This window comes from Terrapene carolina, unplaced genomic scaffold, assembly GCF_002925995.2.
Source record: "Terrapene carolina triunguis isolate 2854851 unplaced genomic scaffold, T_m_triunguis-2.0 Scaffold17, whole genome shotgun sequence".
NCBI classification, from domain to species: Eukaryota; Metazoa; Chordata; order Testudines; family Emydidae; genus Terrapene; species Terrapene triunguis.
The window spans coordinates 14,907,611-14,930,596 of NW_020664368.1; the positions used below are offsets into that span (position 1 = coordinate 14,907,611).

Sequence of the window (22,986 nt, forward strand, 5' to 3'; positions counted from 1 at the left end):
TTGGTTAAAGAGTCTTCCATAGTTTTGGCACTGGCCCTCTTTTCTTAAGATGTCAAAGTGCCATTAACATGTTAAGGAACATATTAAGGATACATTAAAATGAATCCCAATTGGAAATTGCATGCAGGAGATGTGTAAGAGGAAAAATGTAGGGCATGACAACAAGTGGCATGTAACATCAGAGATTATTACAATGCCTTTACAACTACTCACTATACTGCAGGTCACCTATAGTGAATCACACCACTACTTAGATCTGTATTAATGTTAGTCCTCTGATACCACATTCTTCTTTAGAAGTGGGATTTGAGCTCTAGCTTTTAAAGGTTGTATGTAATACTTGGAAAACCTCATGATAAAACAATCAAAACACAGAAGACAGAGCTAGATGTTAGATACAGCCCTGAAGTGAAGATATTATTACAATAGCATCAATTGGCCAGCCTACTGGTCATGCTCTGAATTGCCTTACGGAGGAAGGACTTAGCCTTCTTTTCTTGCATTCTTGCTCTTCAAAGAGACAGAATACCTCACATTAATAAACAGCAACCACTCAAGAGTGCCCAAGGGACTGCCATCCAGGCAGCCTCAGTAGAAGAAGGATGGCGGTAAGAAGGTGCAAAGGGGAAAAATGTATGCTGGCGATTCTGAGGGCTCCAGAAGGGCCGTAGAACCTTCTTCCCATATAATGTGTGCTGTGGGGTGAGTGAGAAAGAGGAGGAGGAGAACTGCATAGAGGCTATGGGTCTGATTCTACTCTGCCACACAGGATAACATCAGTGATGTAACTAGAATTGCATTAATGGAAAACCAGTGTGAGACCAGAATTAGGCCCACGGTAAATTGTGTTTATACCCAATTTAAGGCCCCTTTCCACAACCAGAGCATTGTTAAATAGTTTTAGTGTAAATGTGAATCAGGCCTACTGTCTCTGGTCATTCTCAGTGTCAAGATGCAATGTATTAAATGCCCCTTCCTCTGGTAAAACACCAATACCCAAATTCTGGGAAACAGTACCATTAATTCATATCAAATAAATCCATATGTACCACAGGACCAGGAACACACAAAAATAATGCATCTACTTGATCAATACTATATTCCTAGTGGAAGGGAAAGGTTATTTTCATTACCTACAATCGTCTGATAATTAGCTGCAGGGCAGATTCAACAATATCCCGGGATGTGATTTCACAATATAATGAACAAATGTCTAGTTTTTTGCCATCTAAGAAAGCAACAAAACAATAGCAGGACTTGTCACTATTTTGCTTATGGCAGGAATTAGACAATGTCCAGAACCCTGTAGCTACCCTGCTAGCATTTTAACTAGTTTGATTACATCATTGATTCCGTTACTTCAACAGTTCTGCTCTCCAGTATAGGGCATAATTGAAAGCAGCAGCCAGCAGGTATCAAATGTGAGTGAGAAATGTCTCCTGCTGAGTAAGTACTGACTGTGAACCAGATTCACTGTCTTGTAGGCAGTTTTGCAACGAAGATGTTATAAAGGAGAGGATCCTCAGATGGGTGGAGCATCTGTGGAGGATAAAGAGGCAAGCAAATTACCAAGAATGTTCAGAAGTGGAAACTACATTTAAAAAATGGCTATGAGGTAGATCAAAAGCGAAGAGATAAGATATTGTAAAGGAATTTTTTCAAAGAGATACACAAGAGAGATAAAAGGAAAAAGTTGAAGCACAAGGTATAAAACAACACATTTATTCTGACCTGCTTGCCTTCTTCATTCTGTAACTGTGAAGAAAGTCTTGTCCCGATGTTTTCATGCTAAGCAAAAATCCAACCCCTCTTTTGGTTAGTGATACCGAAGCTGAACAGCACAAAAATGATTAGTTCAGTGGGCCAAATTCTGCCCTTTCAAAGGGCCTGTTTCAAAACCTATTGATATCAATGGAAGTCTTTCCATTATCCAAAGCCCATTTAGGTTAATGGAAAGACTCCCACTGATATCAATAGGCTTTGGATCAGGCCCTTCTAATCCTTGGAATCTCAAGCGTGAGGTCAGGATTGGGCCTACCAAACCTTGAAGTGTGATGATACTCCAAAAAAAAAAAATGATGGTAAGAATGGCATCATGGGGTTCTGTGTTGGAGCTGGAGTTACTGAAAAGCAATAAAGGGCTTTATTTACAGGCAAACATTTTTTTCTCTAATTGCTAACACTGCAAATCAAACTGGGATTGTTCTGACTCAGGCATAATGATCAGTAATAAATATTTTGCAATTGTATCTTGGTTAAAAATATGGTTGATAATACGTGAGCCAGAAGAGTATACAACTTTCTCACTGCCATTACAGTGCTGGTGTGCTAACAGAATTAAAAGCAATAAACAGTTTGCCTGTTTGTTTTTTAGAAAAGGCAAACAGAACAGACTCTCAATGTACACAAGGAATAGATCTGTTGAGAAAAATGATGCTATTTTTACAGTGATTTTTCTAACCATCACCAAACTTTAAAAAACTTTGACAGAAGTCAAAACTGCAAACTTCTGGAGGGTGTAAAAACGAAAGGCTATGGGTGTAAAAGAGAAAGGCTATGAGTAGTTACCTCTGTTAGTGAAATTAGAGATTACTGCATTTGTTTGGGTTCAATGAGTTATCTTCACTGAATGGAACGATAATCACTGACGCAACAATGAATAGTTTGCAGAAGTATGGCATTGACACTGAAGCTGATATGAGAAACATATCAGTAGTGTAACAGATGGTTCTGAGAGCCTGGCAGGAGTTTTAAGGCATTCTGTTGCTAGTGTCACTGGGGAGAAATTTGATAACCTAAAAGTAATGTTATTTCACTCCATGAACCACAGGACCAAATTCAGTGAAAGTCTGCCTTAATGGTATCAGGCCTGATTTTCATTTACATTAAGGCTTTGTCTTCACAGGGAAAAAAGGGGGTGTTTTTACATTGAGATATCTAATGTGAGACAGCTACTGATGGTTAAAGTCCTCAATGTAGCTAGCTGATCCCAGTACTACACACCTAATGTTAACCTCAACTGGTTACATACAGGTTAAAAACCACAGTGCCCATCTCCACTACAATTTTATTTTAAGATGGCTACCACAGTATAAAACCACACCATTTTTCTGTAGCAAAGTCATAGCCAACCGCCACTTTACCACCACTTGGCAGTATAAAGATGCCTTATAGTGGGTATCAATCACCATTGTGCACACTTTCCTGTGATGTAAAAAGTCCTTAGTGAGAATCTGGCCTGATAACTTTAAGACAAAAAACACACTGAAACTGGTCCGGTGGTTCAATTACGTTTAAAGTGTAATGTGTGAACTGTATGAACAAATGTAGCTCTGATTAAGTTTATTGCAGTCAGTTGATTTGCTCCCACTTAGACAAGAGCTAAATGTCTCCCATTGTATTTTCAGATATTCTGCAAAGCAGCAAAATTTGCTGGAGAAAATGTCAAAAAAAATTGGCTTCACCATCACAAAAAAAACCCCACACAAATTTTCTTTTCTTAGGGGATTGCATCTGCTTGTGCAAGCGTTAATGCACTTTGTGAGAGTTATTATGCCTTGGTTCATGTGTTTCAGTCAGACAAGTTGGCAATTCAAATTTCATGACAAAATGCTAACTTATCTTCACTATTGAAAAAGCTAATGAAGTGGTAAATAGTAGCAGAAGCAATGTTACATGCAATGTTCTGCAGGTTTTGAGGGCCTGTCATTATCTGTGAAACTGTATAGATGCAAAAGTAATGAAAGCCCACTAAGAAATCACAACAGGCAAAAAACCCTTACAGCTTTGAAAATTAGGACAGAATTAATTTCAATTGTTTAAAAAGGAATATGATTAATTTAGGCCTTCCAAAAGCACTGCCCTAGATACCTTGGCCTGGATTCTCAGCTGGGACCAGTATCTGCTGGGTGCTGCTTTGGTGAAGACCACAAAGTACCCAGAACAGTTGCTTGATTCTGAGATTGGTTTTGTGCTACCTTCAGCCCTGTCATAATGGAGCGCAATCTTGAGGCTGCTTTACACTATGCTCACTGGCTATGGTTCCCAAAGAGATGTCTACAAGTAACAACTGGCAGGTCACAAATATAATCAGCAGCAGAAAGAGTAGTCCAGACATGCCCTTTCCTCCTGCTCCCGAATCATCCAGGGTTGCCAGGCATCTGTTTTTTGACTGGAACTCCCAGTCAAAAAGGGACCCTGGTGGCCCCAGTCAGCACTGCTGACTGGACTGTTAAAAGTCCAGTCGGCAGCGCAGTGGAGCTAAAGCAGATTCCCTACCTGGCTCCATGAGGCTCCGGGAAGTGGCTGGCATTTCCCTCCGGCTCCTAGTGGAGGCACGGCCAGGCAGCTCCGCGTGCTGCCCCCAGTCGCAGGTGCCGCCACCGCAGCTCTCATTGGCCATGGTTCCCAACAAATGGGAGCTGCGGAGCCAGCGCTCGGGGCGGGGTCAGCACGCCGAGTCCTCGTGGCAGGGGCTGAGCCACGGGGAAGGGCGGGGCAAGGGTGTTCGGTTTTCTGCAATCAGCAAGTTGGCAAACCTAGAATCATCACCTATACTGGGGGGACGCAGGGAGTTGGCTACACAGGCTCTATGGTAGCTGGGGACTCTTTGAATATGGGCTTCTGTAACACCAGGCTTGCACATTCTTACACCAGGCTTGCACTTGGCCCAAAATGTAAGAGCATTAACAAAATACCTAGAATGGCGCAAGAGTAGCAAGTAAATGTTACCAAACATAGAAATGGTTTCCAATGAGAGTCATTTCCTTCTAAGTTGATTCACAGACTGACAGCTTTACTTGACCTAAGTTCCAAATGCAAGAATTGCTTGTGTGACTTGCTTATGACACAGACGGACATCAGAAATCAGCTCCAGACAAGGTAAGTCCATTTTGTTGCCATCTGTAATGTGCGCCATATACAAAGAGTCCCATGAGGGATCTTATGAAACTGTACTATTAAAAGTTCTCAACATACTGTTTTAAACATGCAGACTCAAGAGTCAGTATCATCCTGTGTATCATATAAGCACTGCCTACTTTCTTATTAACAGACCTATTCTGTTTCCTGAAAGTTCAGATATCCACACTGAGTTTTTAGCCAAATGACAGCCGTATGGTTTCATAAGTGTTTTCAGATTTCATCCCAATCTTCCTGGTAAACTGTTGAATTCAAGTACTGTCCACTTACTGAACCTCAATTTGTACGGTCCTGCTTTGTTTTCTGAATCAATCCTCTTTCATAAATCTCAGCAAGACACCAGACCTAACATGGATGTTGCCCTCTGCCAGTGTGGTATCAACAGAGTCTGCCCAAAAAACATTAATGAGATATTTTGTGTGCCTGCCTCAACTATCACAAATATAGTATGGCTACAGAACTAGCCAATGGATTCCAGCAGGCTACTTCAAAATAAATATTTCATAGCTCTCCAAAAAGGGCAACATTTTAAACTCCAAAATCCAAACATTTCTGGCATACATTTTAGGTCCTAAATACTCAGAAAGAAAGTGATTCATGGAAGTTACCTTACCAGATCATACTAGTAGCCTGCCCTTGTTAGTGGCCTATTATACCTAGAAGAGGTCATGGGGTTCATATCAGATTTAGGTTGCAAGTGAATCAGGTTTCGTCAATTTTAAAATAAGCATATACGACTGTCCACAACTAACAGTCTCTGTTCATCTAGTTAGCACTACATTTTCAACAGTGTCTGTCCACTACTTTAGGAATACCTCAAATTTTGGGTGCACAACTTGAGAAACATAGAAGTCTGACTTTTAGCACCCACAATTCCAAATGCAAGTAAGGGGAGCAGCAACCAGTTAGCACCTCTGGAAATCAATATCAAGTTATCTCAAGCTGGGCACCTGAAAATGGAGGCACCCACAAATAATGAGTATTTTTAGGCCTTAGTTTCTCTCTCCTCTCCCTCATTCTCTCAGCCCAGTTCTGAAAACTTCAATGGGAGTTTCTCCAGAATAAGTATTGCAGTATTGCAGGGCTGGGTTCTCTGTCTTTTTCCTCTGACTTTCATTAGCATCCCTAAATCACTCTATTTAATTTGATGGTTTTTTTTTTAAATACAGTAATGTAGGAACAAGTACAAGCAAATATCTAGATTAGAAAGCATTTTACTTCACGTTATCAACATTCTATAAAAATATTCCTCCAAAAGCACTCTATTATTCAAATTTTAAAGAAGCCACTTAGTTCCTTTAAAGTACTTACTACAGTCTATGCTTTTGAGTTCACTGTGCAATAACAGATCATATGGAAATCATTTGTGTATCATTTCTCTGATAATATTCATTTGGGGGGAAATCTCAGATTTCTAATATGTGCACGCACACTTCCTACAAAAATAAATATCTCCAGATTTCATTTTCTGAGTATTAAAAAGAGAAACAAGAAATGATAGTGACAATAATTTAGTAAAAGGGAAAGATATATTTAAGCATCAGCCAAGTGACTCAATTTTTCATACCATTTACAATGGAAGCTTAAAGACTAAAATACTACACAAGCCATTAGTTTCTCAGTACCCTGCAAGGGATTAAAGTATTTCTTAATCAACTGCTAAAGCACAGAAGAAGGCCAAAGCCTACACATTAGCAAAGTTGGGTAATAGTAAAATTTGGAGATGTTCAGATAGCTTTGATACCATCACAACAAGAAGCAAAGGATACAATCACAGCAAGAAGTGCAGCAGTTATTAAAATCTACTGAAAACCAATTAGTAACTTGGCAGTTTCTTAGTCTGCAATATACAACTTTGAGGAATCACATGACAGTAACCAGTGCACTGATTTTTAATGAGGTCACACAAAGCTGACCACACCAACACATTGTTGTTATTATTTGATGCTTCTAATGACAGAGGGCATCCAAAAGAGCCAGCTCAAGAGAAGCGGATAAAGGAAACTACTTTTTATGGCATTTAAGTAGCTTTCCAAAAGCCCTTGACTGCACCTTTGCCATACTATGCAGCATGACTGTTAGGCAATCCATGTAGAAATGATCTCACTCCATCACTCTAAATGTGATGGACTGCATGAGGTAAACTTTAATGCATCAATACCACACACACACACCCAAAAGAAGAAAACAAAGCAAGTATGTTCACATCTCATTCACATAATGGCTAAGGATGCAAAAACAGATCCATGATAGATGAACAGCTTAAATGAACAGCCAGTTCTGAATGCTCTACAGCGCTGTTCAGCTACAGCTGCACAAACCCCCTAGACTGAACCACCCCTTTCAAAAGGATGCCTCCAGGAGACAAGAACAACTGTACCAGGGCATATTATAAGTGGCTTCCCTTGGCCATATCCACACCTCATCTACTTTCACAGGAAGGCCATGTCATAATCAGGCATTGCCATTTTTAACTAATCTTGGTTTCAGGAAGAAAAAGGGAGTTGTAAATAAAAATAAAATGCCAATCATGGCAACATGTCTATCCTGTCTCACTCTGTATTTCTGGTGATTGACAGCCCTGTGCTCTTGTAGCATACAAAGGCAAAATAAAAAAAATAAAAAAAAGGCAGGCATTCTTTTCCATCTGAAATGTTTGACAGATTTAACAGCTTTCTGAAATAAAAACTGATGAAATCTCAAACAGAAAAGTCCATCTCCTGTACACGAGAGATTACATTTCAACAGGTGAGGTTTACTGCTATCCCTTAGACAGATGCAGATTTCATTAATTAATTTATTTGGCAGTTGTTAAAAACTATAGGGATGACTACAGCTTTACTACTGGTGCACAGTCTACCTCCTGCTGCTCTGAATGCTGAAGACTTCAACATGAGGTATGTTTCAGGATACAGTTGTCACAACCTGAATGCAATTTCAAGTCCTGTTACCGACTAGACCAACACTTTACTGATATTTTGACCTGTATTTCTGACACGGTTAAAGTGAAGCAAACTGACAAGCGACTGAAAATTCAGGCAGCTGCAGACACAAGCACAAAAAGAGGTACGGGAAATACTTTAACACAATGGCTTGAATAGTTGAATAGAATAGTATTTTTTTCTAATACACCTCTACCCCGATATAATGCTGTCCTCGGGAGCCAAAAAATCTTACTGCGTTATAGGTGAAACCGTGTTATATCGAACTTGCTTTGATCTGCCGTAGTGTGCAGCCCTGCCCCCCCCCAGGACTGAATCCAATGTCCATTCAAGTCAATGGGAATCTTTCCATTGACTCGACAGGACATTGGATTGGGCCCATATTACAAAGAGGAGCTTTACAAATGTTACTGTGTACTGGGTGCATTTTTCTATACATACACACTATGGACATAAATATACTTTAATAAACAGAGGGCCAGATCCTGCAAGCGTTACTATTGACTTCACTGAGAGTTTTTGGCTTGAACCTGCAGTGTTGAAATTAACATATACAGAAGGCTTGAAGGATCAGGCCCAAAAACTCATACACAACATTGGAGTCAGTACAAAATGTGAAGGTATCCTACTTTCTGTGCTTTACAGTTCAAATGAAGCCACTTAATGTATAGCTATTGTAACCAAGATGGGCATCTACAGTGAAGATATCCAAAGTTATTTTGTTTCCAGAAGTTTGAATGATGTCAATAAATAAATAAATAAACAGATCTCCAACTGGATGAATCAACAACAGAGTCAGGCTGATGGTAAATCTCTTTCACAACCGAAATAAGAATTTTTGTTTGGGTTTTATTTGTATTTTAAGGACACAATATCACTATATAAGGCTAAAAAGTAACCATTATTACTGATAGAAAAATATTTGTATACACTTTTCAGGAACTGATTCACAAACAATCATACAATTAAGAATATTAATAAAAATACCTCACACTGGCAGGTGCGGAACACTTTCTACAAAATAATATCTTTCAACTCTTATTGACTTCAACAAAAGTAGACTGCACTTAGCACCTTAAAACAACAATAGTATTAAACTCTAGATAGATGCATAGACAGATATATGGATAGATGGATAGACAGTCAGATCTTCTATTTTAGTGGTATCTGGGCATCCTGAAACATTCCTATCATTTCTGGCATCTGAGCAACTTACAAATTGATTTCAATGAACACATAAAATTCTGTATTTCTCACCTTCCATCCATTAGTCAATAGAAATATTTGTTTTCTTTGTTGTTGTTGTTTTTATTTTTGTCTTTGTTGCTGTTTGTTGGTGCTATCCTAAACCTGCTCTCACTGAAGTCAATAAAGGTGATAGACAAATAGATTGATTTCTGCACTGTGTTTGACTGAATTCAAAATGGATTAATCTGGAGTTCAGTCAAGCCCACATTTATTTTACTCAGAGTTATTTTGTATTTTGGATATTTTATATCGACATCACCTACTCCCCCACACCCTAGTTTTTTGTAAAAACAAAAATACCAGACAAGATCTTCAGCTCGGGTAAATCAGCAGAGTTTCATCTACTTCTGTAGTGTTATGCTGATTTACCCCAGCTGAAGCTTTGGCCTCAAATTTTTAATTCTTACTATTAACAGTGTCTGTAAATGAGAGCTCATTGCGTTCTTCCTGTAGGCAGAGCATGCATATTCTAAATTAAAACAATACTACAATAGTGACATAGAGATTTTACTAATGCAAAATATAGTGTGGTATTTTGCAAAATATAACATGACTACAAAGAGACTTCACAGTAAACTACAGCAACTGCATGACAACTTGAAATAATGCTAGATAATCTCCTGACAAAGGGTGAACAATTCAAGTTTCACTTTTCATGTGGTATGATAGCAGAAACACTACAAAGATACACAGAGGTTTTATAATAACTTTTCATTCTTGCTAACCTTGCTAACTGTTGAAATAGAAAATGAAAGGGGAAATTATAGGCACGATCTTTGTAGGTGAACCTGCTAGCATTTAGACACCTAATTACCTGAATATGCCTACAAATCAGATAATCAAACAACTGAATGTATTTTCACTCACAATTCATTGTGCTCCCAAAACCAGAGGTTAGACTGAGGCTGCTTTAAAAATGTGGAGATAATTGACAAAATGGGCCAAATTCTTCCATGATTTACACCCTGTGCATTTTTTTAATGGGCACAATATGAAGTAGACATAAAGAGATAATGGGCCTTATGTTTATCTGACTTACATCCATGCAGTGTGAGCCTAGTCTGCACACAGTTTGTACCAGTAATCTATTTTAGTTAGAGGTATGGTTTTTGTTTTTTGTTTTTTGTTTTTTTACCAAAATAGTTATAGTGGTACAGGACACAGTTATATCTCTATAAAGGTGCCTTATCCCAATTTATCTTATTCCCCTTCCCATACAGAAATTATACTGGTTTAATGCATAATTATAATGATATAACTGCATCCACACTAAGAGGGTTATACCACTCAAACTATAATGGTATAGTTAACACGGTACAACTTTTGTGTGTAGACAAGCCTTTAAGGTCACATTTCTGTAAGATGCTAAATCTTAAGCAAGCTTAAGCCCTGTTAGGACTAGTCATATGCTTTAATTGAGACAAATCTTAAGTTTCTTGCTGATTGGAATCCTGGCTAGAGAAAAATATTGGCCCATTATGTCTTCATGTTGATTTCTAACAGAAATACGCCAATGACTATAGATATGGGGTAAATTCCTCCATGATTTACACCCTGGATAATACCCTTCTTGTTAATGGGATTGAGTGGGATGTAAATCAGAGAAAACTTGTCTACAGTGATATATCTGGCATATATGATTTTATAGATCATCCTCAAGATGTTCCACCACAGGCTGTGAATTAAAAGGAAAAACAAAGGCTGCAGCAGGGAATGTTGATGGTTTACTTTCACTTTTTCCCTCTGTGTTTGTATTGAATCAACACCTGCACTAAAGGAAGTACCAGAGAGAGCTGCACTTCAGAGGTGAATGCATAAATAAAAGTTTTAAAGGATTTTAGGATCTATTTAGATGGAAGTTGCTAAGTAAATCCAAATATTATCTGTGGCTATTGCTAGATTTTTCAGAATTTACTGCTTTCTGACTGGTACATTATATTCAGTATGTTGAATACCAGATGGGTCAGATGAGGCCCACAGTAAGCAGGCACAATGAGACTGCACTGAGGAGGCAATTTCGTAAATGAGAGCTGTATATATATGTGTGTATGTGAGTGTGTGTATGTGTTTGGCTAGATATACTGTTATATGTGCGTGTGTGTACGTATATACGTATATATGAAATACATGTCAGTGTATTACATGCTTGATATATGGATAAACAACTCTATTGTGAAAATATATAGTATAGGATCGATGGAGCAATTTTACTTATTATTTAGCATTCCCTCACATTAAATTTTGTATGTGTTTGTTTTCTGCCCCAATATGAACTTCTGCGTAATCCACACAGGTAAACTGTGTACTTAAAGAGTTGTCAAATGTAAATGGGTCACTGTTTTCATATCTTTAACATCTGTTGTTTATATCCAAGAAAGCACACCAGGGGCAAGAAAATTAATTCCCCAATTGCTGTCAACTGAGTTAGGGAACAGCAATAAACAGCTTACTGTAAAGCCTTTAGCTACAATAAAATTGCTGTCAATAAAGTGTGGCTGATATGGTTTTGCTAGAAGAATAGATTCTTTGGAAATGAAAATCTGAAATAGTAACTAGAAAGATCCCTTCTTGTCCCTAAACACAAAAGAACAGTATCACAAAACTCCAGTAGCATTAAACTCTTAGGATCCTATTCTCTCTACTGTGTGTGATGTGATTCTTATTAGCATTTATGAAAGTTAGGCATTGCACATCCAGGTGAGAACAGACTGCAGTGATTCAGACAAAAACTCTCTGCATGGAGAACCGATTTAAAAAGAAAGGAAGCTTGCTAGGCTTTTAACGTACGTAGCTGTATACACAAAATGTTCCTTATTATAGCTTAGCATTTACAGTGCTACAATTGAAAACAGTATTATAGCTTAGGGTTATGTTCAGATTTCCATTATAACCATGAGTTTTCACATGCTCTTAACTTGCTGAAAAACTCTCCTTTTCAGCTGAAATTTTCCATGCTTAGTCTCAGCTCAAAGATAAATTTCTTTAGCCATTTGAGCAAAATCTGTTATCCTATTTTTGAGCTATGCAAAGGTGGAAAAACATACTGTACTTTTTCAGCATTTCCAGATTTTTTAAGACATACATAACTCAAAAACAGCTGAATTTTATATGTTGAAGTTCTCTCAGTGGCTAGTCCTCACCATGGACTAATGTCCAGGCTAACATGTAAAAATAAAATAACCATAAGCATAAATAATTGAAACAATGAAATTATAGTTGATAGAAAATGCAACTTTGCGCATCTGCAGTAAAAAATTGCCACTAAGAACAATACTATTTACAGGACTATGGAATGCTATGAATACGTAATGGTAATCTTTATAAGGTATGAAAAATTCTGTACTGCTATTTCACTGTGGATTACCACAGTTGCACACACTTTCAACTTTGCAACTGTGGAAGAACACATTAGATGCATTAATGTTTTAATCTTTTTTTCCTTAAAAAATAGAGAAACTAAATACAAAAGCTTCAAGTTAAAATTTTAAACACATCAAAGTAAAAAAAATGCCAAAAATTACATTTGACAGAACAAGCTTAAGTGATCTTCACTCATAATACTGAGCCTTCATTCTTCATATTCACTCCTTACTCAGGCAAAACTCCCTTTGACTGAATAAGGAGCAAAGAATTGGCCCCACAGAATATGTTGCATTACTGTTATGCAGTTAAATATATACTTTAATATGCAATATGAGTAATGTGTAAGTTAAGGTTACTATTAGAACCTTACATTTTTGTATTTTCTGTCTTTTGAGTGCTTGAAAATGTAGGGCCAAAGTCAGTGCTTGTTTACCTTGATTGAATTCAGTGGAATTGTACATATTTCCGAAAGGGTTTAATTTTGGCCCAGATACAGAAAAGTACTTAAGCATGTACTGTAGTCCATTTAGGACAACATTTAAGCAGATGACTACCTCTGATCCTGTGCTTACATCCATTGACTTCAATGGGATACATGTATGCACTTTAAGTTAAACACACACTTAAGTGCTATTCTGAATAGGAATGCTTTCATGAATTGAAGTCTTTGCTCATAACTTTCACGGTGACATTAATGTAAGGTTTTTAGCCCTATCTTACTGCAGTTTTACAGTGGTGTAACTCCTTCCAAATTTGTTTGAACAGAGTTACATTAGTGTAAAATTGGAATAAAGCGTGGTGATTTGACTTTCATTGTCTATCATTTCACTATTTATCCTATTGCTAAAATTATGGCACTGAGTAGGGTTTTTCTAAAAGAAAACCTTTCACACACAAGAATGCAACATGCTGTCTTCTGCTATATTTTGTACTTAGTTGTTTGATGCATTGGCTCAATATTTTGTATAATGTTTTTGTTCAGTTGAATACTGAAATGAACACTGATGGAACACCCTGCATAGATTTCAGTATTATTCATGGGTCATATTAGTGACTACAAAATCTAAGCAACAAGAGCTGACAGTTGGTAACATTCTTTTCGCACTCCTAATTATGTTAATTAGCTCTGAAAAGACACTCCCAAGTTCAAGTATTCAAAAGTGCTCTGCTCAGAGAAGCTACCAGGTGTTCTGCATCATAGGCACTTGGGGAGGGCTTTGGTTTTTATACTGGGCACTTTTTGAAACACCAACCAGCATAATTCAAAGTGGTGTACAGAAGTTTAGCCAAGCAATTCCCATTGGATTTAATGGCAATAACATAGCTAAAGCCCAACAAAGTATTCTGAAAATGAAAGATTTTATCATGGGACCCAGTCCTAGCAGATGACTTAAAGTCAATGGGAGTTTTGCCTGAATACATGGATTTTAGTTTATCAGCAGTACCTAATGCTATGTATATGTGTTTTCATCATGGATAATAATCTCAAATAACATTTTTAATGGAAAATATATCATGATAACTTTTCTCAGGTAAGTATTCCCCTAACCTTCTCCCTTTTTTATTCCAACATTCTCTGCAACATTTTATGGACCCTTTCCAAATTACAGAAAGAAATACTTTCTACAAAAGATGCAGGTGACCGCTTTGCTATAGCTTTTTAGCATAAAATACAGAAATCCTCAATTCTAAATGCAAGAAAACAGTACAATGGCACAGAATTAAACACTTTTTTCACAAAGGACTTTAAAAAATGCATTTCAGATCTTACATTATTTTCATCTAACATTCTATAAGAAAGATTTTATTTAAAATGTTATATTCTACTTTAAGGACATACTCTATATCAACAAGGCTTTAAAAAACCCCAACAACCCATACCTATGAAACTATATTTAATTTCTGCATCATCACAGGGAACAGTAGCAAAGATACATCCTAACTCTAGAGATCATAGATAGAGAAATACCAGACTGCTAACTCATGCTGCCACTGTTGGCTGAACTCAACCATCAGAAAGTGTTATAAGGTCAAAAACCTTAGTTCCTGTAACACTGATCAACTGGAAAATCTATTTTAAAAAATCAGGCTTATGAATGGAAAAGCTCAATTATAATAATTGTTTCTATAAAAAGAACAATAAAATATAGTTGCATTTTCAGTCCCATGTAACATTATACCTCTTCTATAGACTGATTCAAAATCCATGGAAGTCAATGAGAATCTTTCCATTGCCTACAACAGGATTTGAATCAGGTCCATAATACAAGAATGTGAGTATACTGACTGGTATTATTACTAAAACTCAAGCAACATTTGTTTAATGTAAAGAACAAAAAAGGTGAAAATGTTGCCTGTAGGTTTTCTGCCCACATTCAGCATCACTGTTCAGTGCTGACATATTCTATCAGGTAAATCATTTTAGTGAGCTTAACTTCCTTTCACTCCTTTGGGAGGCTGAAGGGGATTAAGAGCGATTCTTTTAACAGAACATGGGGAGTTAATTTAAGTTAAATTAACAGCACCTCTGAACACCAAAGAAGGAGGTTTTTAAATTTTGTAACTAAAATGGGGGAAGAGTGTATTCTCTCATCTGAACAACCACAGATTACCCAGAGCTGCTCTGCACTGGAGGTTTTTAAATCAGCATTTTTTTAAAAAAATATGCTGACAGGAGTGCTACTGTAGTGCATAAAACATTCTGAGAGTTTACAGTGCTTTAAAGTCCCTGTGAAAGACAGATTTTTGTGTGGAGAGTTTTCTAAGTGTTTCTTCGGTGTCTCATTTCAAGTCTATTGAGGGTTTTTGGAGTAGTTACCTAGACTGCAGATGCCTTGTAAGTGCCTGTTTTAAACAAGGTGTCTTGTTAGTATGACACCTTACAGACACCCAAAAGTCAAGACATGGTTTGGGAAACATCACATTCATCTTAGATAAGGCTAATGCAACAGCAAGGGAATTACTTGGTCCTAAACTTGCTACTGACAAAATCTTTTTTGCAAAGACAAATTTAAATGTTCCTTGCCTGCTGCTCTAAGATTTGTACTTTGTGGACCACTAATAAATTCAGACAAATCACCATATATTGAAGATTGCAATGCCTACAGTAATATGAAGTTGATTGCTAAACCTTAGAAAGTTGGTGCAGTGAAAGCTAAGCACTAAGAAGCTGCTTTGCAAACCCGTAAATTTAACTACTGGTTGCTCCAGTGCAACTATGATTAAACAAAAGGTTTCTTTGGCTGTAGTACTACTTTGATCCTCCCTCCCCCATTTCCTATCTACTGCAGGATTGGCACCTGGCCAGCACAAGCGACACAGTACCTTAGTGCCATCTACAGGCTATATTGACATTCTAAGTTAGTGGCAAAAGACAAGCATCAATGAAATAAATTAGACAGCACTGCATTTAAATCTTTATTAGCAAGGAATTATTAGACCTAAGAAAAACTAATGCTGGATTTGGTTGAAATATGAGTTTATCAGCCTCCTAATCCCTCTTCATATGGCATATTTCACAGTTTAAAATGAGTTGTGACAGATCACTTATGCATAACTAAGATGAGAAAATATGTACAATGGGCTGATTTTTTCTGCATAATTAAGTTGTATTTAGAGCAAATGCATTCCTTTTGAAAGTATACTTTGGCCATTTTTGAAAATATGCAAAAAACTTTCTATTAGACCCCCTACTTTATAACAACAAAATAATTAAAAATCAAAACAAAGGAAGACTTCCTTATGGCTTAGTTATATCCTAGCAACAAACCATATGCTTCACAGCTGAAGTTCCTTGGAAAGTCTGCTATCTTTGTAAGTGAAAAAATAAGAACCCCTTTAACAACAGTAACTTAACAATATTCCAAACTAGTTTGAAATATAAAAGACACTCAAACCATCCTCACTTGAAATTTAAAAGTGAATTTACATATCCCCAAAGTAACACATTAATCCTGAAACAGTCAAATTTTCTCTTTGAGTGGAATTTGGCATATTAGAAAACACAGTTTTTCTTCTTCAGTAACCTTTACACTGGGACACTCTTGGGAAAACAATTTGGCTTTTAACAATTTATTTCCATTTCTGATCTGTTGTTTATGCACACACAGATATGTGAGTGTGTGTGTGTGTGTGTTTGCATGCGTGTGTATATGTGCACATGTAGTTCTTTTTAATAATCAGTGACTCTTAAAACTGTGAAATATCAGAGACATTTTACAAGTCCCCAGACAGATGGTAAAGTGGTCGTTTTTTTTTCTCTCCATATTATAACCAAGCTAAAAGTAGACCTAAACAAAAGACATACTGGCACTTTAATACTGGTTGATTGGGCACTTGTATGCAGTACTTATAGACCAGTAAAAGTGCTCATTTACCTGTCTGGTGTGTAAGGGGCCCTTTGTCTTGAAGCCTCCTTGGGAACTGCACTCTGAGGCACTGAAGTGATCTGAACTAGTGGAAGAGCGTTTGGAAAGGGTGTCACAACCACCAACAAAGGTGTTGTCCAGCGGAAGTTCCTGAATCACATGATGCTTTTTCACTGATACTGGAGTGTCAGGTTTAAGATGAAAAGCAGACTGTGGAGAGGCAGATTTGTAATGCTTAGCAAGATCAGGACTGTTAGGCTTAAAGGTTGTTGGTGGTGCTGTGCCCCAGTCAAATCTTCCTATACTTTGCTCCTCCAGCTCAGCTGGAAGGCTTATTGTCCCGTTGATAGGTTCATGAACAGCATCATCAGGTTTCGACTCCTCAATGGTAACAAAGTTCAAAAGAGAACTTTTAGGAGACTTCCTTTTCTTCCTTTTCTTTTTCTTGTTCTGTTTGTTCTCCTGATTGGGAGACATCCATTCAGCACCTTGCTTGCTCCTTTGTGCCGCTTTGAACCTAGATGCATGTCGACAGCGAACCAGAACTGTGACAAATATCACCACTATCACAACCATAGCACCTGCCACTATAGCAATCATGATAGTAAGATAGTCCTCATTTTGATAGGGTTGGCTACTGTCCCCTATGTTCCGGTCCAAGGGTGTTTCCATAGTCCTACGTATCAAGTCATAAATATAAGAGGCATTTCCAGCAGTGTCATTTACATACAAAAATACAAGCACAAGAGTATGCAAGGATTTAGGATAACCCAAGTCACTTATGTTGACCACTAAACGATGCAGCCCCACGTCAGTAAGAGCTGGTTTTTCTTCCAGAGTAATATTACCTGTCACTGGATCAATACGAAATAAACCTTTGTTATTTCCACTTACAATTGTATATTTAAGTTCAGCATTCATTCCAGTGTCTATATCCACAGCAAATACTTCTGCTACTACAGAGCCTGGGATTGCTGAGAGTGGCACCAACTTAAAAGAAGTATTAGAAGGTGGGTAGATGACAACTGGGCTGTTATCATTAACGTCCATGACATTTATTGTTACTTTCGCTGTAGAAGAGCGAGGAGGTTGTCCTCCATCAATGGCCTTGACATCAAAGGTGTACGAGCTCTGCTGTTCTCGATCAAAAGAAACATTGGACTTTATAACTCCAGAGTAAGGATCCAGCACAAAGTTCTCATTATCATTCAGGATGGAAAGGGTCACTGCTTTATTTTCCCCTGCATCTGCATCGGTCACTGTGATCACTCCCACAGTGCTATACTTTGGTAAGTTCTCAGATACAAAAAACTGAAAGTGATTATGAGTAAATTTGGGACTGTTGTCATTTTCATCCAGCACAGTAACAATTACAGCCGCTTGACTCTGCAGAGGAGGGGTGCCGTTGTCCCTTGCTGTTACAGTGAAAATGAAACGTTCTTGCTCTTCTCTGTCAAAAACTCTGGAGGCTGTCAAAACTCCCGTCTTTCGATCCAGATCGAAAAAGGAGGCATTAGGGCCAAGCTGATAAACAATGTCTGCATTTTTCCCACTGTCTTCGTCTGTGGCACTAATAGTTGTTAAGTATAGACCACGACGGTTGTTTTCAGAAACTGACAGCTCAATTACAGGCTGGCTGAAAATTGGAGGGTTGTCATTTTCATCCTCCAGTTTAACTCTTACCAGGGCAGTCTGGTTCAAACTGGGCTTGCCAGAATCAGAGGCAACAATTTTAAAGCTGAATTCTTTGGTGCCCTCATAGTCCAACAAGGAAGAGGTCTCTAACAAATACTGGTTGTCGTAAACTGCCTTCAAGTGAAATGGGACCTCTCTCTCAATGAAACAGATCACTTTGCCATTCACATCAGTGTCCTTATCTGAAACTGTAATTAGGGCAATCTTTGTATTGACAGGATCTTTCTCAGATAAGTATACTGTGCCATTGATGGGACTTATAATGTACCTGAGGTCTATGTTAGGAGGGTTATCATTTACATCAGTGACATTGATGGTAACAGTTGCCCGAGCAGGAGTAGAGCTACCGTCACTGGCCAGCACTGTCACTTTGTGAATAGCAGTCTCTTCTCGATCTAAGGACCTCTGCACTGTAATCAGCCCTGTTGTGTTATTTAAAGCAAAGAGCCTTTTGGTTGCAGGGGCAACTTGGGCACCAAAAATATATCTGATTTCTGCATTGCTTCCTACATCTGCATCTGTAGCATGAAGCTGAATTACAGAGGTGCCTACTGGGGCATTCTCTGGTATGTGAACCTCCACCTGACTCTCTTTGAAAACTGGCCTGTTATCATTGACATCACTTACTGTGACTTGCAGTATGGCTGTGCTGGATTTCTGAGGGGTTCCTCCATCCTCTACTTTGATTTTCATCACATAGGTGTCCTTCTGCTCTCTATCCAAGTTTTGCTGTACGATCAGTTGAGGCCATTTCTCTCCTTCCGGAGTTTCAACAATATCCAATCCAAAGACACTCTGCCCATTTAACAGTTCATAGTGCTGTACACCGTTGAAACCAGTGTCCGGATCAGTTGCTGATGGAATTGGAAAGCGGCTGTTGATCAACGTGTTTTCAGGTATGGAAATATTGATGACAGGGGATGGAAACATAGGTGCGTTGTCATTGGTATCTTTTACAATGATTTTTATTTTGATCAGCCTAAAAAAGTCATTGGGGAGAATCACCACTTCAAGTTCAAAAAAACACTCATTTTCTTCAGCATAGGAGGCTCCAGCACAGAGTTTTTCTCTGTCTATTCTATTAGAGGTGGTGAAGATTTCCCCGGTGGTGCTGGACACTTTGACCAAAGGGGCATCCCCTGCTTTAGAAACCAGTCTGTAGACAAGGCTGGTGCTGGTCCCTGTGGCAGCATTGATGTGAGAAATGTTCAGATCCTTTGGTATGTTTCCTATGGGTACATTTTCAGGCAGCTCCTCTCTAATAGTGTAAATAAGTTCTTGAGCTATAGCTGAATCCAGCCTTAAACAGGCAATCAGAGCAGCCAACAGGTAAAAATCCCTCAGGTCCATGATAATGTGTTTATTCTCTTTTTCTGGATTTTAGGATTTAAAGGTTTCCACGGAGGAATGGTGCACGATTTGCAAGAGGAGGCGTGCATGGACTGCAGGATGCATTACATCTCATTTCTTATTTGGAGACAGCAACTGTCAACACAATCACACAGACGAGCATTATTGTTTCACAAAAAAAAAAAAAAACAAATCCACAACCACCAAGAACTACTACTCATTTTTGCAATGCACACTTGCACGCTGTACATATCCCTGCTTCTCCCTTTTACAAGCAATCCCGGACGAATGCACCAATATCCCGTTAGTTGCACATACCGAGAATGGAATTAACTACTTGCCGTACTAAAGGCAGCTACAGTTTCGACACGCACTTTCCAAATCGTTTGTTAGCACTTGGTGAAATAATCAGTAATGTGCTTTCCCACCTCCACCCCAGTCCTTTGGTGCCAGTGAAAAACCTTGCCGTACTTCTCTAGGATTATGTGCTAACTGCAATGTCAGCTGCCAAACGTAATTTGTTGTTTCCTTCCGTGCTTTTTTTTTTTTGCTAACCAGATTTTTCTTTCCTCCTGGTGCCTTGCATCCCCCACTATTGCTATCGTACAGGGAGATAAGCACCCGGACATGCTGCAGCAGCAGCAGTCGTCACTGGCTACTTCACATCCCTATTAACTAAAAAGACAATAACAGGACTCACAGTTTCTTACACAGTAAGCTCGGTGTCTCGTCTCCAGATGTTGGCTACTTCATCTTATGTTTAATAACGTTAAACTTTATTTGATTTTTAAAACATTCTAAATCAGAGGGATTGGGGATTCAAAATGCAACTTAGAAGCAACCTAAATGTTTGCAAAGAACATGCAGGAAAAATATGTTCTGATCACAGGAGGAGGGGAAAAGGTGCAGTCTTTTACCACTGACACTGATCTCCCCTCAGGATGTTATTAGCGGCTGCCACACATAAATACTGCAGACTGATAATGCAGGTAAAAAAAAAAGGACTTCTGCCGAAATGCTCTATTAACCGCAAATTAAATGGTGCAAGGCTCCAGGCATCTACATACTTTAGTGGAACTGGTCAGCGCCTAAGCACTACATCTTATCTGCATTAAAGCTGCACGGTAGCTGATGCCTGTGATCACTTCCAGCAGAGTGATGCAGGTAGGGATGCAGAGACAGCCGAGTAGGTGAGCCTTTGCCACGAACAGCACCTGAATCAGAAACACAGATTCTCTACCTAGATAAATATATTTAGTATTTAAAAAAAAAATCAGAGGCACGGTGCATGTGTAACTTTGCACTTACACTGGTTGTGTACCTTTGCCGATCTGCTGCGGCTGAGCAAGGATCTGATCCAACACATACAGCACAAAGCATCTGCTAAACCACCAGTTTTGGAGAAATCAGCAGCAGCCAAACGTTTGCTCTTTGCGAAATGTGTTGCTTCGGGGTAGGAAATTAGCAACTCCAGAGAACAAATTCACAGTTCTGTCGTTAGTCATCCTCTCCACGTTTCATTTCTATCCGGCGACGATCCTTCTGGTGCTTAACGTTCATACACCACCACAACCAACCAGCAAGCACAAAACCCAGTGCACTTCTTTAGATCAGGGGTATTTTCCACTCTACACTGCACACATTTTCCATTCCTGTCTCCTCAGTGTAGAGAGGCAGGCATGTTAAGTCTGTAAGTTCTTATTAGAAATGTCAGAGTTGGGCTGGTTGATGCTTCTCTCTCCTTCTTTGCATCTCTGGGGTGATAGGTGCCAAAGAAAATCCTAATAGGTTATTGCTTTAGTGATGGAAGGAAGCTACAGCGCTTCCCCTGCCCTTCTCCCTCCTAGTGTCTCTTTCTTTCTCTCCTTCTCTCTCTCTCTCTGTGAACTGAAATTTCTTGATATAACTCTCAATAAGCCCAGAGGGAGGGTGTGAGCATTGCTAAGCCCCCCCTCCTGTGGCACCCGATTGGCCTGCAGCGGCAGGGGTGGAGGCTGGAGCGGTGCTGCCCTGGCATTGGCCGCCAGGCGCGTCGGTCGGGCAGCCGGGGCCGCGGGGAGGCGGAGCTGAAGAGGAGGAGGGTGAGCGGAGCTTGCAGCCGCCGCGCGGAATGGTTAATAGGTTTGCGGGCAGCGGCGGCTGACTGGAGCGCGAGAGACGCGGGGGGGATGGCGCGGGAGCCGGGACCTTTTGGATTCAGCCCTCGGAGCCGCTGCCGGTCGGGCGGGAGGAGGCTTCTGCCGCCGCTGCCTTCCAGACGTGGGCAGGGGAGTCCGTGCATGCGCCCGGCTCCCGGCGGGACGTGGCTGTGTGCTCCTGGATTGCAATGCGGGGGAGGGGAGCGCGGCCCCAGATTACAGGGGCGGCCTGCGACCGTACTGCCCTGCACGGTGCTAAACTGCCCCGGGGTGCCGGGGCGGGGGGCCTCCGCTCGGCGTATTCTCTGCTGGCTTTAGCGGCGTATGCACGCCCCAAGTTAGCCTGCGGGGAGCCACGCGAGGGGCCTCGTGCGTTTTAGCCGCGGCGTTGGAGCGGGGAGTCCCTGGTCCCCAGTCACACCAGTGCGACGGAGAGGGAGAATGAGGGGTGCTGGATGGCGTGAGCTGGTGCAGCCTTTTCAGCAACTGTAGCGGGGGTGGATTGGCTGAGAGCAGAAGCCCAGTCTGCCCCCCTGGATAAAGCTGCTGCCTTTGGTTCTCATGGAGCAGTCTCCTTTGGTGGGGGCAGCTGCTCTTAACAGGGGAGGGGGAGACTTCCCCGCCCCCCAACCGTGCACCGCTTCTGCCCGCTTTCCTAGCTCCGACACCGCAGGAGGCCGGTGCTGTGCAGAGTACTGCTGCTTGTGCGTCAAACTCCCCCCTCAGAGTTGCTGGAGGGCTGTCTCCGGCCGGCATCTCTCCTCTCGCTGTATAAAATATCGCTCCCTGGCCCTCCTCAACTTGTTTCAACTTTATATTTAATACATGCCTCTTCATCTATAATTCAGATTTCTCTGACTCCTGCTCAGTCTCGCTTCCCATTGACTCCTGTACACCTTCCTCATTTTCCTTTCTGAAGGCTCAGAGGAGAATTTTCTAAGAAATTTTTATCCCCTGCAATAT

At 39.8% G+C, this 22,986-nt stretch overlaps 1 protein-coding gene across 6 annotated transcripts in view; it reads right to left on the bottom strand.

Annotated features, from left to right (window-relative positions):
- LOC113406374 (protocadherin-9) overlaps window positions 1–19,885 on the bottom strand; it is an 883,162-nt gene extending 863,277 nt beyond the window's left edge. For 5 of the 6 annotated variants that reach the window (XM_026651091.1, XM_026650995.1, XM_026650940.1 and 2 more), the window contains exon 1: window positions 16,850–19,885. In XM_026651091.1, coding sequence (XP_026506876.1) covers window positions 16,850–19,885 — 3,036 coding nt within the window. Of the gene's footprint in view, window positions 1–16,821 lie in introns of all 6 variants that reach the window. The other variant, XM_026650899.1, reaches the window with a different exon arrangement.
- Window positions 19,886–22,986: the final 3,101 nt, after the last annotated feature.